Source organism: Ambystoma mexicanum, chromosome 1q (genome assembly GCF_040938575.1).
Source record: "Ambystoma mexicanum isolate Mex_15411 chromosome 1q, UKY_AmexF1_1, whole genome shotgun sequence".
Taxonomy (NCBI): Eukaryota; Metazoa; Chordata; class Amphibia; order Caudata; family Ambystomatidae; genus Ambystoma; species Ambystoma mexicanum.
The window spans coordinates 839,261,060-839,279,351 of NC_090922.1; the positions used below are offsets into that span (position 1 = coordinate 839,261,060).

At 48.3% G+C, this 18,292-nt stretch overlaps 1 protein-coding gene across 2 annotated transcripts in view; it reads right to left on the reverse strand.

Moving 5' to 3' along the window:
- Positions 1–5,098: 5,098 nt before the first annotated feature.
- LOC138537711 (protein FAM163A-like) overlaps positions 5,099–18,292 on the reverse strand; it is a 440,835-nt gene continuing 427,641 nt past the window's right edge. For both annotated transcript variants that reach the window (XM_069641472.1, XM_069641471.1), the window contains one exon: positions 5,099–6,424. In XM_069641472.1, coding sequence (XP_069497573.1) covers positions 6,038–6,424 — 387 coding nt within the window. In that variant the 3' untranslated portion in view covers positions 5,099–6,037. The remainder of the gene's footprint in view (positions 6,425–18,292) is intronic.

Below are 18,292 nucleotides of genomic sequence, written 5' to 3' on the forward strand. Positions count from 1 at the left end.
CCAAGCCCTCTATCGAAACGGTCGCGGCGGCCCTGGCTCAGCCTGTGGTGGCTACACCAGTGGTGGCGACCTCAGGGCCCAGAATCTCCCTGCCTCCGCGGAGGGAGTCTTCCTTTGTGCCCATCGATAGGACCCCCGTGAAACCCTCCGTGGGGAAGAAGAAGGGGGGGCAGGGCGTCGTCGTAGATTCGGCCTCAACCTCAGAAGAGGAGCTGATCGAGGTCTTAAGCCACGGCCTAGGCGTGGAAGAAGGCCAGCCCGTCGGAATGGACCCCGACGCAGGTGACGACGTCGACATCGTCGAGGATACCGACGGGGCCCCTGCTCGCCCGTCGGATTCCCCTCTGCCAGCGCCGCAAGACAACTCGGCGGCCATTTTGTTGGCCATACAGTCCTTATGCTCCGAGATAAGGACGAGGCTACCGTTACCGACGGAGGAACCTCTCCCGTCGGGGGATCCAGAACCGGGACCTTCTGGTGTTCCCCCCACCAAGAAAAGAAGGATCCATCCACCACCTCCTTTTCAACCGTCGCGCCCCGTCCAGCCCTCCTCCCCGTCCACCCGAGGGGATGATACGGGGACTGACACGGCAGCGACGGGTACGGACGACGAGGCATACGACGAGGATTTTCCGTCGTCGCCTCCCACCAGGGCTTCTCCGCCCGACGAGATCGGATCTTTCCACTCCATGATCTCCAGGGCTTCCGAGCTTTTCCAACTCTGCCCTGAGGAGAAGAAAAAGGAAGGCTTCCTTTATCAGCGGCGCGAGGCCAAGAGGAAGACGGTCCTCGCAGTGCCTCTGTTGGACGACATTTGGGATGAGGGCCTTTCCCTCCTCAAGAACCCTTCCACGACGCCAGCTAGAAGAGACCGGTACGAGAAAAAGTACCGGGTCCCGGACACGGCCCCCCTATGCCTCCGGGCGCAGCCTACCCCGGACTCCGTCGTCTCCGCGGCAGCCAGGAAGAAAGCGGGGGGGGGTGCGGCCTCCACATCAACTTCCCCGCCGGACGGCGAGGGAAAGAAATTGGATGCTATGGGACGTAGAGTCATCTCGTCGGCAGCGACGACGATTAAAGCGGCCAACGCCTTGGCTATCGTGGCCCGCTACGACAGGGAGCTCTGGTACAAGATAGCTCCCCTGCTGGATTTTCTGCCGGACGACAAGAGGGCGGAGGCCCTTGAGATCCTGCAGGAAGGTGAGGTGGCGTCGGACCACGCCATCACCGTGGCGACGGACATCGCCGACACTGGGTTCCGCCAGCTGGGCAACGGCGTTTGCCTTCGACGTCGTGGATGGCTCAAAGCTACAGACTTTCGGCAGGACGTCCAGACCAGAGTCCTGGACATGCCCTTCGACGGGAACAACCTGTTTGGGAAGACAGTGGACGATTCCCTTCAGGCCATCAAGGCGGATACTGAGACAGCCAGGGCCCTTGGAGTCCTGCAGCAACGACGAACGCCCTTTCGGAGCGGCGGAGGCAAGGGCGCCTCCAAAGGTTCCGGCGGCGGTTTCGCTTCCTACCGTCAAGCGGCCCGCTCGTCGTCGCAAGAGGCCTACAGAGGACGAGGCAAGTCTAGCGGACCCCGCCGTCGTCGCCAAGGAGGTCAAGGCGGCAAGGCCGCGTCCAAGCAGGATTGAACCGGCCGTGGGGTCGGGCCCCCACCGAAGCACCCCGGTGGGAGGCCGGCTGGCGGGCTTCGTCAGCGTGTGGGAGTCCATCTCCACCGACCGTTGGGTGCTGGACGCCCTGGCCCGGGGCCACGCGCTCGAGTTTCAAAGAAGGTGCCCGCGCGTCCCCCCCGTGGCCAGGAAAGAACTTCACGTCCCTCAACTTCTCCTGGAGGTAAAGGCGATGCTCAGAAAGGGCGCCATCGAACTCGTCCCAAAGAGGCTTCGGGGCTCCGGAGTCTACTCGCGATACTTCCTCGTGAAGAAGAAGACGGGAGGATGGCGCCCCATCCTAGACCTGCGACGTCTGAACAAGTTCATCAAGGCGCAGAAGTTCCGGATGGTCACCCTCCAGCACGTCCTGGGTCAGCTGGAGGAAGGAGACTTCCTATCGTCGTTGGATTTGGAGGATGCCTACTTCCACATTCCCATCCTAAAGGGGCACCGAAAATTCCTCAGATTCGTGGTCCAGGGGCGTCATTACCAGTTCAAAGCCCTTCCCTTCGGACTACGGTCGGCACCCAGGGTATTCACCAAGTGCCTCGCACCGGTGGCGGCGCAGCTGCGCCGCGAGGGGATTCACGTCTACCCCTACCTGGACGACTGGCTCATCCGCGCCAAGACGAGGGAGCTCGCCGTGGTCCACACGGCAAGGACCGTCCAACTCCTCACGGACCTGGGATTCTCCGTGAACTACGCCAAATCCCACCTGGTGCCCGCGCAAGTCGCACTGTTTCTGGGAGCGAGGCTCGACACAGTGTCCCTTCTGGTCTCCCCGTCGGAGGAGAGGACCAGGACCATCTTGGGCAAGGTGCAACGGATGTTGGTGGCCGACGCGGCCAAGGTGAGGTCCATCAAGTCCCTCCTCGGGATGATGTCTTCCTGCATCTACCTCATTCCCATGTGCAGGCTCCGGATGCGCCCGTTGCAAGAATTCCTGGATGCGCGCTGGATCCAGACGACGGGCAGCTTCGAGGAAAGGATCAAGCTCGACGAGAGTTTCCGACGAGCGATACGGTGGTGGGGCACCCGCGCGCATCTGACGGCGGGCATGGACTTCCAGACCCCAGCCCACCAGGAGACTGTGACCACGGATGCCTCCCTGGAAGGGTGGGGAGCGCACACCGAAAATCTGCACGCAAGGGGACTCTGGCTCCCGACGGAGAAGTCCCTGCATATCAACGTCCTGGAGCTCCGTGCAGTGTTTTGGGCCCTCAGGTCCTTCCTTCCGTCCCTCAAGGGCAAGGTGGTGAGGATCTTCACCGACAACACCACCACCATGTTTTACATCAGGAAACAGGGCGGAACCAGGTCCCCAGCGCTGTCCAAGGAGGCGCAGGACCTGTGGCATTGGGCCGTCGCCCAAGGGATTTTTCTGGTGCCGTTTCATCTGGCAGGGATAAAAAACACCATCGCCGACTCACTCAGCAGGGAGCTGCGCTCGTGCCACGAGTGGGAACTACGGCAGGATCTGGTGGATCGCCTCTTCCGACGGTGGGGCACACCCCAGATCGACCTGTTCGCGACGGCGACGAACACCAAGTGCCGGAGGTTCGCCAGCAGGTTTCCCCAGACGAGGAGCATGGGCGATGCTTTCACGTTCCCCTGGGAGGGCCTGTTCCTCTACGCGTTCCCTCCCTTGCCTCTGCTAATCCGGCTCGTCAACCAGCTCAAGAGGTCACGGTGCAGGATGATCCTCGTCGCACCTGCGTGGCCGAGGCAGATATGGTTCCCGGACCTTCTGGACTTGTCAGCGTCCCCGCCGATCAAGCTGCCGGCGGACGCGGATCTACTCTCCAGGGAAGGAGGCGCCATCCTCCACCACGACCCGAAGTCGCTGAACTTGCAGGCCTGGCTCCTGCAGCGCTAGAGTTTGGAGGATACGACATACCGGCCGATTGCAGAGAGGTTCTTGCAAAGGCCAGGGCGTCCTCGACTCTTAAATGCTACGGACACAAATGGAAGAGGTTCTCTGTCTGGTGCCACGCACAGAAGATTAACCCTCTACGGATTACGGCTCCCCAAGTACTGCCGTACCTACTGACGCTGGCCAAAGCTGGTCTGGCACACGCGTCCATCAAGATTCATCTTGCTGCGATCTCCCGATACACCAGAACCACGGGGCGGACGTCCTTGTGGTCTCATCGTCTGGTGAAAGAGTTCATGAAGGGACTGTTCAGATCGTTCCCGCCGGTGAAGGCTCCGGCCCCGGCGTGGGAGCTCAACGTGGTGCTGACCAAGCTCATGGGACCTCCGTTCGAGCCTCTGCACTCGGCCCCGTTGAAGTTTCTATCGTGGAAAACAGCTTTTCTTGTGGCCATCACCTCCGCACGACGAGTGGGAGAGATCCAGGCCCTTTCCTGCAAGGCCCCGTACTTGACTTTCCACGACACGAGGGTAGTGCTCAGGACGCACCCCTCCTTCATGCCCAAGGTGCCGTCGGACTTCCATCTCAACGAACCCTTGGTGTTGCCTGTGTTCTTCCCGTCGCCTTTGTCGCCGGCTGAGAGGACTTTGCACTGGCTGGATGTGGCTAGAGCGCTGAAGTTCTACGTAGACCGCACGAAGTGTTTTCGGAAGACGTCACAACTCTTTGTGAACTTTGGACCTGTCAATCAGGGGAAGGCTCTCTCGAAAGCTTCCATTTCCAGATGGCTCTCCGGCTGTATCATGTACTGTCATCGGTTGGCAAACCGACCGCTGCCTGGCCGTCCGAGAGCCCATTCCACCAGAGCGATCGCAGCTACCACGGCGTTCCTATCTGGTGTGCCCCTGCTGGACATATGCAGGGCTGCTACGTGGAGGTCGACGCACACCTTCACGAAATTCTACTGCGTCGACCGGGATTCCAGGGAGGAGTCCAGGGTCGGCCAAGCAGTGCTGCGCAACCTGTTCGCCTGAGGTGAGCCTGGTGAGGAGGTAAGATGCTTAATGTTGAGTTTATGTGATGCTTAATGTTGAGCCTTTGCCACCTCCCGTGGTTGTGCATGTGTGTACTGCTATGTATTCTTTATTCATGAGCATGTGAATCCATGCCAGACCCCATGCTGGAGAAGGAACAAGTTACTTACCTGTAACTGTTGTTCTCCAGCATGGGTCTGGCATGGATTCACATGCGAACCCTCCCGCCTACCCCTCTGCGGCTCTTCACTTGGTCATACTGCCACTTCACGTGCTTCCAAATCTGAAGATGGCTGCCAGAGGCGGTGCTTAGATAGAGGGCAGTCATTGGCTGTGGTCAGTATGACGCAGAGACCAGTGATTGGTTATTACTACGAAAGACAGATCAGAAACGAAACTGATACTGGTTTTTTCTTTACCGAGGATTCCCAGCCTGACGACGGGGAATATTCATGAGCATGTGAATCCATGCCAGACCCATGCTGGAGAACAACAGTTACAGGTAAGTAACTTGTTCCTTATGGCAGTTGAATTTTAGATTAGAGAGGATGTTAAATGTCAAATATGACCTCAATTAATAGAACATTGAGCCAGACGTCTTTCACAATTGCCCGTGCTTCACATGTGTGTGGGCATCTCCAAGCTGCCCCCTCAATGGATGAACAAGAGTCCTGTGTCTGTAAATCTCTTCCTCCAATTCTCCATTTCACGGTAGCCTGCACACATGTATTAAGAAGTTTGGGGGTCAAGATTCAGGTTGGGGCAGATGTTGTTGCATATCAAGTTTTTCTAATACAAGCACTAGTATGAGCCCAAGGTTGTTGCCTCTTTCTGCTGGTTCTTGCGTGCACCCGCACCTCCCTCCCCCCACCCTGACACCAATAATAAAGTCCATTAAAACATTCCAGACCAGCCAGTCCCCCTGCCGTTTTTAGTAGGGGGCTGAAATATAGGATGTCCTTTTGCATTTGGGATCCTGTGTTAAAGTCCTTGTAAATACTCAGTTTTTGCACAGCGTGCTCAGTATTGGATCTCAGGAATTTCCATCTTTAGAAACACCCTCTTGCCCTAGAAGAGCTTCTGTTTTTTGGCACACATATATATAATTGTTCCCATACATTACCATAGCCCTCGAGAAGATACATTAAAAAAAAGTCCCAGGCATGAATACTAGGTGACAAAAGACTAATTGCTATTTCTGTGATCTCCAGCAGTTTGCAGGAGAGGCAAGCATGTGAATCTATACAGGACTCCATGCTGGAAAAATGCTTCTCATCGTGAAAGATCAGCGTTTTCTCCCTAAGGCTCTGAGAGACCTGGGGAGGAGTGTCCCACTTCATAGTGTCTACATGTGAATCCCTGAGGGTTGCCCACAGTTAGGGTCCCTCATCTTTCAAGGATGCCGAGCCAGGAAGTCATGTGGTTATCCTCTTCGGAGCCCCTGCTCCATGAAACGGGGTTGTTCACACCTCAGTTGTGATAGCGCTTGGGCTAGCGAAGGCCTTGCGGCCAAGGGTTGGTCTGGTCACCGGCTGACTCTGAAGTCCACCCATACTAAGGAGGGGCCGGGTGTCCTTGTAGAGGGTGGGCGTGTAGGTGATCCTCTCCCCACCATTGCGCACCATGTCCGCTGTCCGTATGTAAAAGGGGGAGCCATATGGGGAGCAGGTGGGGCAAATGTTGCGAGCGCTCTGTGGCAGCTGGTGGTTTGGTTCTGCAGGTGGCTCCAGCTGCCCGTCCATGCTGAGTGGTGCACAAGTAGCACAGGGGAAGCGCGAACAGATGGGGGGATCTGGGTGCCCGTCCTCTTCCTCCTCCTCTTCGGGTTCATCTTTCTTGCAGCAGTAATACTGCAAGGGACGAGAGAAATGCAAAACATTAGACTTGGGTTAGTCGGCAACACACTTGGAAAAAAAGAGTCAGAATCGAGTCACCGCGCGTCTAGACTAAACAAATGTGGTACATATTTTTGAGATGGAAAATCAACATTGACATACAATAGACATAGGTGGACTGGCCTACATGGACATTTCCCTGTAGCCCTCTTCACCCTGAGCCTCTTTTGTGTGGTAACCTATGTTATTTCGACATTTTCTCATAGGAAAAGGTTTGGACTTGCTGGAAATGTGTTGGGCCCCATTGAACATTATTTCCGGGGCCCCTTTTTTGGTTGCCAGTCCACCCCTGACAATAGATATCGTCATATTAGAAGCCGCAGTCACATAGCTAAAATGAAGGTGACAGGTACATTAAATGGATGAAGAATACATTTAAAGGCAAATAACAGTGCGATGGGGAGGGGAGTAATATTTTGTTGGTTCTTTGTATGATAGAGTCGAGGCCAGAGCTAAGGTTAGCATGGGAGGTGAATATTCGGGATCGCATGATTGACAGCTAGCTTGGGGTGGTATGTAGAAGTTGCATCAGAACAATGAACACGTGTTCAGGTCAATAAAGGCCAGCCCTGATACCAAAACATCTTAATTACTATAGCCATCTAGTTACATGTTTTATTATTTATTCTGTTTTACTTATTATTTCGTTTAAGATATAAAAATAGCACATTCAAAATCGAAAAGAACCGTAAGACATAAAAGAAATCCAACTTTTAAAGGGTTTCAAAGGAACAAGTGAAGTGAAGGGTGCCCAAGACTCGGGTAGGTTTTCTATAAGTATTTATCCATATAAAAAGGAGGTCCTCCTGTCCAAAATGAGTATGGGCCTGAACAGTCATGCAGCCCATATACACACATAGTGTTGGAACCTTTAGAGGTTCTAGGTCACGTAGGCAACCCAATAACATGTTGTCTTTACATTGACCAACAGAATGACAACCAGATAAACAAATGCATCTTTAAATGTAGCAATGACCAAAACATATTTACTCATCCAGTTAACTGCTCCAAAACATGTTTATTTACAGTTGAGAACTTTAACTGCCTCAAAACATGTTGTTTATTACAGTTGGCTTGATTGAGATAATACAATGCTTTTATAATAACTGATATTTCATTTACCGAACAGTAATGATGTATTGATTTATAAACATAAATACTAATATATAACACACCTCCCTCTTTGTACCAGGGACACAGAAATGTACATTTTCGTCACCAGAGGCCTCATGGCTATTCTGCCTCTATTCCACATGCGGCCTTCATTTAGTATCGCAGCATCATCTAAAACATTTTCCACCTTCAGTGGGCCAAGAAGCGGGCTCTCACACTTTGAAACACCACATGGTCCGCACACCCAGGCCTAGTCTCCACCTTCTACTCTTGTAAGCCTGGCATGGAACTTATCATCATATATTCTTTTTGCATCACTATTTTGTAATCTTACGCTTTCTCTCAGCTTTTCCTCATCCCAATCTGCATCACGCCTCCTCCGTAACCACGGTGGACATACTGCAGTGGCCGCCTTTCTCCTCCTAAGGACTTCGAAGAGAATGAGTCCTGTGGTTGAATGTGAAGCTAGTCTGTAAGCTAGTACTTGTTTTCTATGTCATCCTCCTAACACTTAACAGCTTGAATGGACATGCGTACTCCCTGCACCAGTGTCCTCTTGAACCTCTCAACAATACCATTTGTGGAAGGTTGTAACAGTGCCGTCTGCCGTTCCACACCCATACGTCTCAAAAGATTCTTCATTAATCTAGATGTAAACTGGACTCCCTTGTCTATTAGAATCTTTTGTGGAATACCCTCCCTCTGGAAGATATCATCCATGAATTGCACCACAGCTCTGGTATCAGCCCCAATCACACTTTCTTCTACCCATTTTCAATATAGATTTATTAGCACTATCACATAATATTTTATGCCACCTCTGGATGTTAATGGACCTAGAATGTCTAGTGCCACATATTCCTATGGCAGATCGGGGAATTCCATTGGCTTAAGAGGTTGAAAATGTGGCCTAAGTACTTTATCATGTGAAGCACATAATGTGCATTCCTTGATCATATCCTCTACTTCTGTGTCTATTCCTGGCCACCTGTAGTCTTCTCGTTATATATCTTTTGTTTTAGAAATGCCCAAATGTCCATTGTGAGCGATCTCCATTAATTTCTTACTCAACCCTAATGGCGAAATGATGTGGCCAGCTCTCACAACATGATGATCTTCAATTCCTAAGTCATCTCTTACTCTGTGAAATGGTCCTAACCCCAAAAAACTCCTTAACTAACTCCTTAACGTTAGATAAGTCTTGGTCTTCCTTCAAAGAAGTTTCCCACTCATTTTGTGAAATTGACTCTCCACATATCCAAAATACATCCTGAATTTGTTCTTCCATATCTTCATCACCAACACACACACAATTTCTGGAGAGATAATCAGCTATGACAATTTTTTTCCTGCTCATGTTTCTGTACTGACGTCACCCAATTAATGATGCACCTGGATACACCATCTAACCCTTTGGACATGAAAACTGCAACCAGGGGTTTATGTTCTGAAAAAAATAGAAAATGTTCTGCCCCACAAGAAGGTTTTACATTTTTTAAAAGCCCACGCGACAGATAATGCTTCTTTCACAACGACAGAATACCTACATTCAACATCGTTCAGAGATCTTGAAGCAAAAGCAACAATTTTGTCACCCAGCTTGCTACTTTGCATGAGGACCACTCTCAAGCCAGTGCCACTGGCGTCCATCATTACAAACGTCTCTTTAGAAGTATCAAAAGGGGCCAGAATTGGGGAACTGCAAATCATCTGCTTGATGTCACAACATTTCTTATCACACTCACTGGATCATTCAAAAGCGCAGCCTTTTTTGCATAAGGTCTTAATATGTATACATTTATCTAAAATGTTCTTAACACATTTTGAGTAGTATTCAAACACCACTAAGAAAGAAATAACGTCTTGCTTATCTTTTGGTGTTGGAAATTGCATGATGGCTTTAACTAAGCCCTGAGGGAAATCCCTTCACCAGCGAGGCGGTGCCCCAGATAATCAATTTGAGAAGTACTAAAAGAGCATTTCTGTAGGGTAGGCCTGCCATGTTGAGCCCGCACAAAACCTTTTTGAGTTTGAAATTGTGATCCCTGATTGAGGAACCCAGGACAAGAATATCATCTTGAGAGTAAAAAACACTATCAATGTCACCAACCACATCCTTCATCACTCTTTGGAAAAAGGCTGCAGCAGATATGAGCCCAAAGGGCATCCTTTTAAATCTGGATGTGCCTTACTGATTGATGAAGGTAGTGAGGTCCCTGGATTCTGTATGGAGTTTGATCTGATGGTATGCTGATGCTAGATAAAGAGTGGAAAGATAATCTGCACAGGAAGTGAGACTGATCAGTTCTCCATCATTCAGATGCCTCAACAGCTTCAATAATGTCTTCCTCAATCAACCTCTTGATTTCTTTGGACACTTCCTCTCTAAGGGCGAGAGGTACACACCTTCACTTGGCAGCTACTGGAATAGATCCCCTTTTAAATCTAATTTGGTGACACCTCCCTTTTAAGCATCCAAGCTTTTCTCCAAACGCATTAGAATTGTTATTTTCAGGGGATGAGGTGATGGTGGTGACGCAAGTAGGAACTCTGGAATTGATCGTCAAACCCATTTTATGCTGCTGGTACCATCCCAACAGACATTCACCTTTGTCAGATACATACACTATCTTTGGTGATTTTATTCTTGCACTCCATGGTTGCCATGAAACACCCTTACATGGTGATTTTCAAGCCCTGATAAGCGCTTGTCTTTATGAAGGAGGGTTTTAGACTGACATTAGGGAATGTAGTTTTCTATGTGACCCTGTTAATTATGGTATAGTCAGATCCTGAATCAATCATCACCTTTACAGCCACACTATCAATGAGTACTACGGAGTGAGGCTTTTCATCTACTTTTCTGGCGGGCCCACCTTCGATCACTGACCAACTCACACCACATGCCTTATCATCAAACATGTCTTCCTCTAAACTTTAATTCTCAGGATTTTCATAAATCTCTTTTACCACCTTTCGTTTCATGTTCTGGCAGCATTTGATAAAACACCCCTTTTTCCACATTTGCTACACTGTGCCCAGTGAGCTGGATATTTAGGATTATTGGCTAGGTGGTAAATACTCCCACATCTAAAACATTTTCTGGAGCCTGTGGAAAGGGTGGATTTGTTGCTGACTTTCTTGTGACACACTTTTTCCTCATGCTCATCCCTTTCGGAGTGAGATTTCATTTTTGTGACTTTCTTGGATTAATGTGACGCAACCACATTAACAGTTTCTTTACACTCTTTTGTATCTAACCCTTTAACGCACGCCAACATATGTTCAAATCTTTTGGCAATTTCAAGAACATCGTCTAAACTTGGGTCACCCCTTTCCCAGATTTCCTCCCTTATTTGTGTCTCTCTCACCTTCAATATAAATTGGTCACTGAGACACTTGTCATAGGACAGGCCAAAATTACATTTGTTAGCAAGTCCTCTAAGTGCTGTAATAAAACATTTGAGTGACTCATCCTTAGCATGCTCCCAGGTGCTGAAATGATAGCACTGTAAAATAATGCTGACCCTTCTTTCATAATGTGTGTCTAACTTTTTTTAAATTACATCATATGCTGAGGGGAGGTCTACACCTTCACCAGCTGACTGAGAGGTTGCGGCTAGATCTGGGAGACTCTTAAGAATGCGCCTTCCTTGATAACCCAAGCAGTGCACCCACAGAGCTCTGCGTCTCTCCATGTTAAAATTAGGGCCATTGATGGCAGTAACATAATCAATAAAATCGTCTTTCCACGTGTCCCAAGGAACCACTGGTTCCCCTGGTGTCTGAAGAAAGTGTGGAGGTAAGTTAGACATGGTTTTATGTGTGTGCCTTTACAAACTGTATACAGCACAGACCCAGGCTTACCTGTGGAGTGCTGCCGTGGGGTGGCAGAAAGGAGAAGCTAACAGAACCAGTTACATTGTATGAGGGTGCAGAGGGAAATCAAGACCCCCTCTCGGCAGGACAGGATGTAATGGCAAATAAGGCAAAGAAGTATTGCAGTGAAGGCCTACGACATAAAAGCCTACAACAAAATGTGCAGGTAAAACCTTGATAAAACAATATCACATTAGGTATGCAATAAAGATCATGGCGAATTACAGTGAAGATTCACAACAAAACATGAGAATAGCACAAAAAGAAAACAAAAGGAAAGCAGGGGAATTTTGTTCAATCGCGAGGGGACACGAGACACCTTCTGGGACGTGCAGTCTGCAATGAGCTGAATGAAAGGAGTGTTTGGCAGGGCCAGAGTTTCTCAATGTGCTTACCAGGGATTTGAGGACAAATGAAGAGCAAAGTCCAAGTCTAATTCACACAAAGCGATGGGCAAGTCCTCAGTGAGCGGCAGGAGTAGTGGATCCATAGAAGGAGGTCTTCAGAGCCTAATTGGAAAATAGGTGGATGTCAGCAGACCGTGAACCCAGAACTACGCAGGTAGTGCTGTTTCTGAGGCCGGAGTCCCACGTTGTCAGGCAACGTGAGAGGAGTGAACGTAGATAGATACGCCTATGGCATAGGCTGCCGCAATAACGTGGAGGGAAGGAAGTTTGTCCAATTCCCAGGTGCACGTTACCAGAAGGCCCAATATTGCGTGGCATGTCAGGAGGTTCTTTGCTTGAAGAAGCCAGCTTTGGCAGGCAAAAGAAGGAAGAATGGATGCAGACTGCAGCAATGCACAGAAGGCACAAGATCAGGCTGACAGGAGTGCAGGGGAGACTGCGGAGCAATCTCCACAATACTAGGATTCCAGGATACGATCAGCAGCAAGTGTGCGGAAAGTGAAACAAAGGCTGCAGGCTCACACAATGGAGGTGAAAGCAGTGTGAGAAACCTGAATGTGTCTCACTGACTAGTCCCCAGGGATCTGTCATACAGGTTGCCAGGACACAGCCATCAATATTGGATCCAGCTCCTGGGGTGGACCAGTGCGGGAGGATCTCCTGGATCGGGGGTCCTCGGGGAGTGGAAGTGGGACACTGATGGGTGAGATGCAGTACCCTCTTCCTTATAACACCTTTTCCCCATCCTACCTTGTAGGATATTCAGAAACTCTACTCCCCACCCCCGGATCTCCTCTCCTGACAGAAACACTTTTTTCATCCTGAAAGACAACAGACTAAAACCAGGGCTGTTTACCTGACATGTCCCAACATGAGGGCCAGGCATAGTCCGGCAATTGACAATATCTGCACACACCTGATGGCCCTTTCCCTTCCTCACAGGGATAAAAGGTGGAGCATGAGAGCACACGGGGAGCAAGGCCAACCCGACGAGGAAGCAGTCATTCCAGGGTGGCAGTTCAAACTGAGGAGAAAGGTGGCACAACCTGAAAGGACGTCAAGGTGGGAATTGCCCTTGCGTTTTGAAAAACCAGACACGCAAAGCCTCTGACAAAAGAAACATAAGACCGGGAATCGCAGCTGGCGAATGGTGTGGCGGATGTCAGCGGTACGTGGAACCCTCCTGCACTGATAGCCAGGGCGGGGAGACGAGGTTGCCATTGTGGTACCGTCCTTGACTCTGGTGGCAAAAGAAATGCCAACGAATGCAACACAGCCGGTGAGTTGGAAGAACCTGATAGGAACCGGACTGTGATAAGCTCAAGGTTGCAGTGGCAACATTTAAGAACATTAAAAGTTCTTTTTGTGCATGTATTTGAGTTGGATTGGTCCGGCGCCACGTGGGCGCTCATTCGAAGGACTCTAACTGATGCCCTGCTCCTGAACAAGGAGAATGTGTTAAACTGGGAAATCAAAGTGGTCCTGCAGCAGGTTATGATGAATCCTGTGCATACTCGAAAGTCTTCAATTGTTGTAGAAACTACAAGTACCAAGAGGCGTTAGGGGAGGCTGGTGTGAGATGTCAAACTGGTCATACGACGGTCAAGCCAAACCCCGACTGAGGGATGCCTGCGAAGTGAGGGGAATAGTAATGAACCCGTGAACATTGTGTTGGGATGTTCACAGTGAGAGAAGAAAAATTCTGCTGAGTGAAAGGCTGTAAGAGAGGCTAAAACAGTGAGAGGATTGGAGCTCGGCTGACGGTGATCAATGGGTGAAGAGTCCTCACCCTACAGAAGAAAACAAAAAGGAACTTTTGTTTTGTAAATTTGATACATCAGGCCCTCGGAGGCAAGAGACTTTTTCGGAAAGAGACTTGACCACCGAAGGTCTGAATCTTGCTGCAAAAAGGAGGCCATCCTGTCCAAAATTAGTATGGGCTTGAACAGTCATGCAGCCTGGTGGAACCTTTAGAGGTTCTAGGTCACATAGGCAACCAGGTAACATATCATCTTTACACTGACGAACAGAATGAGAACAGATAAACAAATGCATCTTTAAATGCAGCAATGACCAAAACATGTTTATGTATACAGTTAACTGCCCCAAAACATGTTTATTTACAGTTGAGAACTTTAACTGCCCCAAAACATGTTTACTGTTACAGTTGGCTTGATTGAGATGATACAATGCTGTTATAATAACTGATATTTAATATACTGAATATTAATGATGTATTAATTTATGAACCTAAATACAAATATATAGCAGTCAAAATAAAATGTATTCGAATGTGGGAGAGAGAAGAAGAGGGGATTAACAATGGACAGAAGTAGAGTGAAGAGGAGAAAGGACAGGCATTATTGGAATGAACTTAATATGAAGCCCACAGATAACTAAGATTGAAGATGTTTTTAAGATCCTTTGAGGATATCTTAATTCTCTGGGTGGAGTCGAGATGAAAGCTTAATAGAACCTTCTCCTGCGAGCTCCTGCAAAGCAGCCTTGTTTCACAGAAGTAGAACACAAATTAAAGTTTACAGACACAGGCTGTAATGGTAGACCGTGGCCAACATCTAGATGGGTTTGTGACGCAGTAGCGACTCTGCAGAGAGCTCTTGTAGCAGAGGTGGTGTAGGCCCCGGGGTCCCGATGTGACTGCAAGATGGTACCCAAGGGTTGTGAACATTCATTCCACCGGTCTCAGACCGAACTGACCAAATAGGGCAGAGGGACAGTCTACAACGGCTTCTGTCTGCTCAATCATTGGGGGCAATCAGCCCTCCACTAGACAGCTGAGTCCCATCTGATACTGACCAGAACCTGTGAGTGAGGTTTTTATGCATTAGGAGTGGGCTGGGTCAGCTATGAGACCCAGAGAGCTAAGTGCCGTTGGAGACACCACCTGAAGGACTGTGTGCCGGTGTAGGCAAGGGAATTGGAGCTGCTTCTGGACTCAATTCCTCAAAGAGTGTAAACCAGTAAGGGAACAAGTATTGCCCAAGGAATAACCCAACAGCCCTTTAAATTAAAGCAAAGAAACAGTCTACTTTTGGCTGCAAGGGTAGCATTGTGAGACGAAGGGAACCATGATATTGAACTTCACTTGCACGGCTGTAAACTGGTTTTGCTTGGGCAAATTACAAAAAGGTTTGTAAAGTTGTTCTGATAGTTATCTACTGGGAAACCCCCTCTTGTATTACAGTGCCCCCTTCAAAACAACCCCCCCAAAAGCATACCATTGGGAGTGGGGTCATGTGTAATTCTGTTCATCATGGAAAATGTCAGTTAGCGTGTGACATGTTCTGTGCCACATGAAAGCTGTGCAAGTATGTCAAGGCAAAGAAGGAAACATTAAATGCAATTTATATCCAGCTTTCTAAAGACCAGAAGTCAGTCTAACTGCATAACAGTTAATATATCCACTCTTTAGTAGAAAAAGCCATGCGCGAGGTAACAAGAGTCACTGTCAGGTCAAGCTAACTCATTGATTGTATTTACCAGAGAAGGGTTAACAGCGTGTCTGTAAGACCTAAGGGAAACTGTAAAACAAGATGTTTTGTCTCTAAAAAAGAAAATGAGGAAGTCATTAGAAGAGAGATATCAAGAGAGTCAATAATTGGGGGAAAGAGTTGATGTCACAAAAAAGGCTGTTAGCGACTTGTTCAATGAAATGCCTAAGCTCCAGGGAGAAATGTTGGCGCTTTAAACAATCACCTCTCAATTATCGGACAAATGTGATGACCTTGAAAATAGGTCTTGCAGGGGCACCCTCTGTCTGAAGTACTTGAATGTATTACAAAGGCACAGATTTACAGGGTATGTTGAACAGTCTCTTTACACTTATCCTTCCAATTAATCATGGCCTGAATCAGTCAATGGAAAGTGCCTAAATCTTACACAATGAAGACTCGACCAAGGGACATTCTGATGAAAATCCCTCTTATTTAGCCAAAGAATATTTTAGCTGCTTTGAAGTAGACTTCAAGGGAAGTATGATTCAACTATACCAGGATGTCTCAGCTGTTGAAAAGAAGGGAATTTAGGCCAGTGTCCTAACAACCACAAATTAATACGTTCATGTACTGCAGGTAATTTCCTTGTGGGTTTACTTTTTAGGTGAAAGGTAGTTAAAAGCAAATAACAGTCCAAGAGGGGTGTGAGCTAGTTGGTAGGAACACTAAAAAGCCTGCCTTGCCCACATGAAATGAGACTATGGAGAGGTTCCTGATATCGGTTTAGGTTATTGAATGTCAAAATGTGTTGTTATTTCTACTTTAGGCAGTTTTAATCGATTTTAAATCTTATGAATTAAATCTCCTGTTGCCAGTAGATACCTTGTCGATCTTCATAAGGAGTATTCACCAAACCTTCAAAGTATTTGTTTCCTTGAGATATTTGTAACAGTAAGCTGGAGGGAGGAGGGAGATTTGCTGAGCTTATCATGGACTATGCCATTATGCGTGTTGTTTTCCTTTGGTGGATAGATGAGTACTACGGATCTAGTAATAGGAGGGAGGGTGGAACGCTCCCTGTTCAACTTCCTGACATTAATTTAAGGGGCTTCAATGCCCCTAATAAATCTTCTCAGACATTATGAGGCCAAAGGTACCATTTATTCAGCAGCCACACCTGATTAAGTCAAATCAAGGGTGACTTAACCATAGGCTCTATGGCAGTGATATTCCATACATCTGAATCATCTAAGCGAGCAGCAGTAGCTTTTTGTCATACACAAGAACTTCCCCTTTTAAATTAAATCATCTATTCGAGATAACAATGGTAGGTTCCTGATTTTAGGGGGTTTCTGTTTGGGAGGCCCAGGGACATTGGCCTTGGTTTAAGGTCCCAATATGGATAAATAAATGCTTTACAAGGCTTTCTGTCTAAATTAATGACCTTCATGTGGTCAGAGATTACAGTAGGGCGGACCTAAATATAGTATTGCCAGGCACTCTAGATTACACTAAGGGAGGTGGGGTTGGAAGTAGTGTGGCCTCAGGGGAACTCTTGAAATCACTATCCAATCAGGGCTTGCATGACATTTGGAGATTTAAATACTCAAACACTAAGGAATATGTGTTCTTTTAATACACTCTGCATTGATTATTTCCGACAGTGCTCCACACTGGTACCTCAGTTTGGAGAGACTGTATTGGCATGAGTTATGTGGAGATTTTGTGGCAAAGGTCAGGTTCACAGGTAGAAAAGGGTTCTTGGGCTATCACACATTTAATTCTTAAAGATAAGGTAGTTGTACAAGAGCTGGCATGACACAAAACACAATTCTTTGCTTTCAACCCCCCGAGAAGACTTCTCACAAGGTTTCATGGGATGCCTTCAAACATCTCGCCTTCCCCTCCCCCCAGCTGAATCCAATGCCATTGGTGTGGTGCAGCAGGCCAGCCCCCTTCCCCTCTTGTCTGCCTTACCTCCAGCCTCCTTAGCCATGGCTGGTGTTCCAGAGGGTCAGCTGGCCAAGGAAACGCATCCCATTTGTAGGTGAGACTCAGGGCAGCCTTGCCCAGGCAGTCGGTGAAGGGCACGGGCTAACGGTGCATTCCTTAGAGCACCTTCCCTCCCTGTTAGTTTGTTCGCCTGACACCCTCGTCCTGCCAGACACCTCGCTCTCCATCTAGCTACTCTCAGGTAAGGGATGCCTACTTTGAATTTCGTCACTGCTTATATTTGGCCACACTTGCATTTTGCTTCCTAGAGTTTTCCAAATGGGGGTTCACTGCTTTGAGACTCTCCACTGTTATATTTGCCTCACTTGCCTTTTGCAGTTGTATTTTGCAACACTTGCATTTCGCTTCCTAGAGTGTTGCAACTGGGGGTTTGCTGCCTTGAAACTCGCCATTTTTATGTTTTGCCACACCTGCTTTTGCCTCCCAAGTGTTTCCAGCTTAGGGTCGCTCCATTGAGTCTCGCCACTATGACGTTCTGCCACACTTACATTTTGCCTCACCTCTGTGATATTTTGCCACACTCTCCTTTCACCCACAGAATACAGCTGGGCCCCATGTTCCAGCTGTTCACATAGCTGCGCACCTTTGAGACGTATTCTATTTGACTAATACATTAACCTAAACATATATCGCTACAACACATAGAATACAGCTGAGTCCCACGCAAAATTCGGCAAAGCTGTTCACATAGCTTGGCACTTTGCAATATGGGCTGCTGTTAGAGACCTAGCCATTCTCTAACTACCTTTGATTTGGCAGTAATTGCACACACACATTTTTACCACTCCTTTAGCATTACTTTTCAGCACAGAATATAGTCTTCCAAAGTACGTTCACCCTAACAACACTTCCAAACCATACCAATGGCAGCAGGCGCTATACAATCACTACCTCACATAAAATCTGTTAGGGTTTGCACACTGGCTGTGGCCTCAAGTCTAGCTAAAGTACCTAGT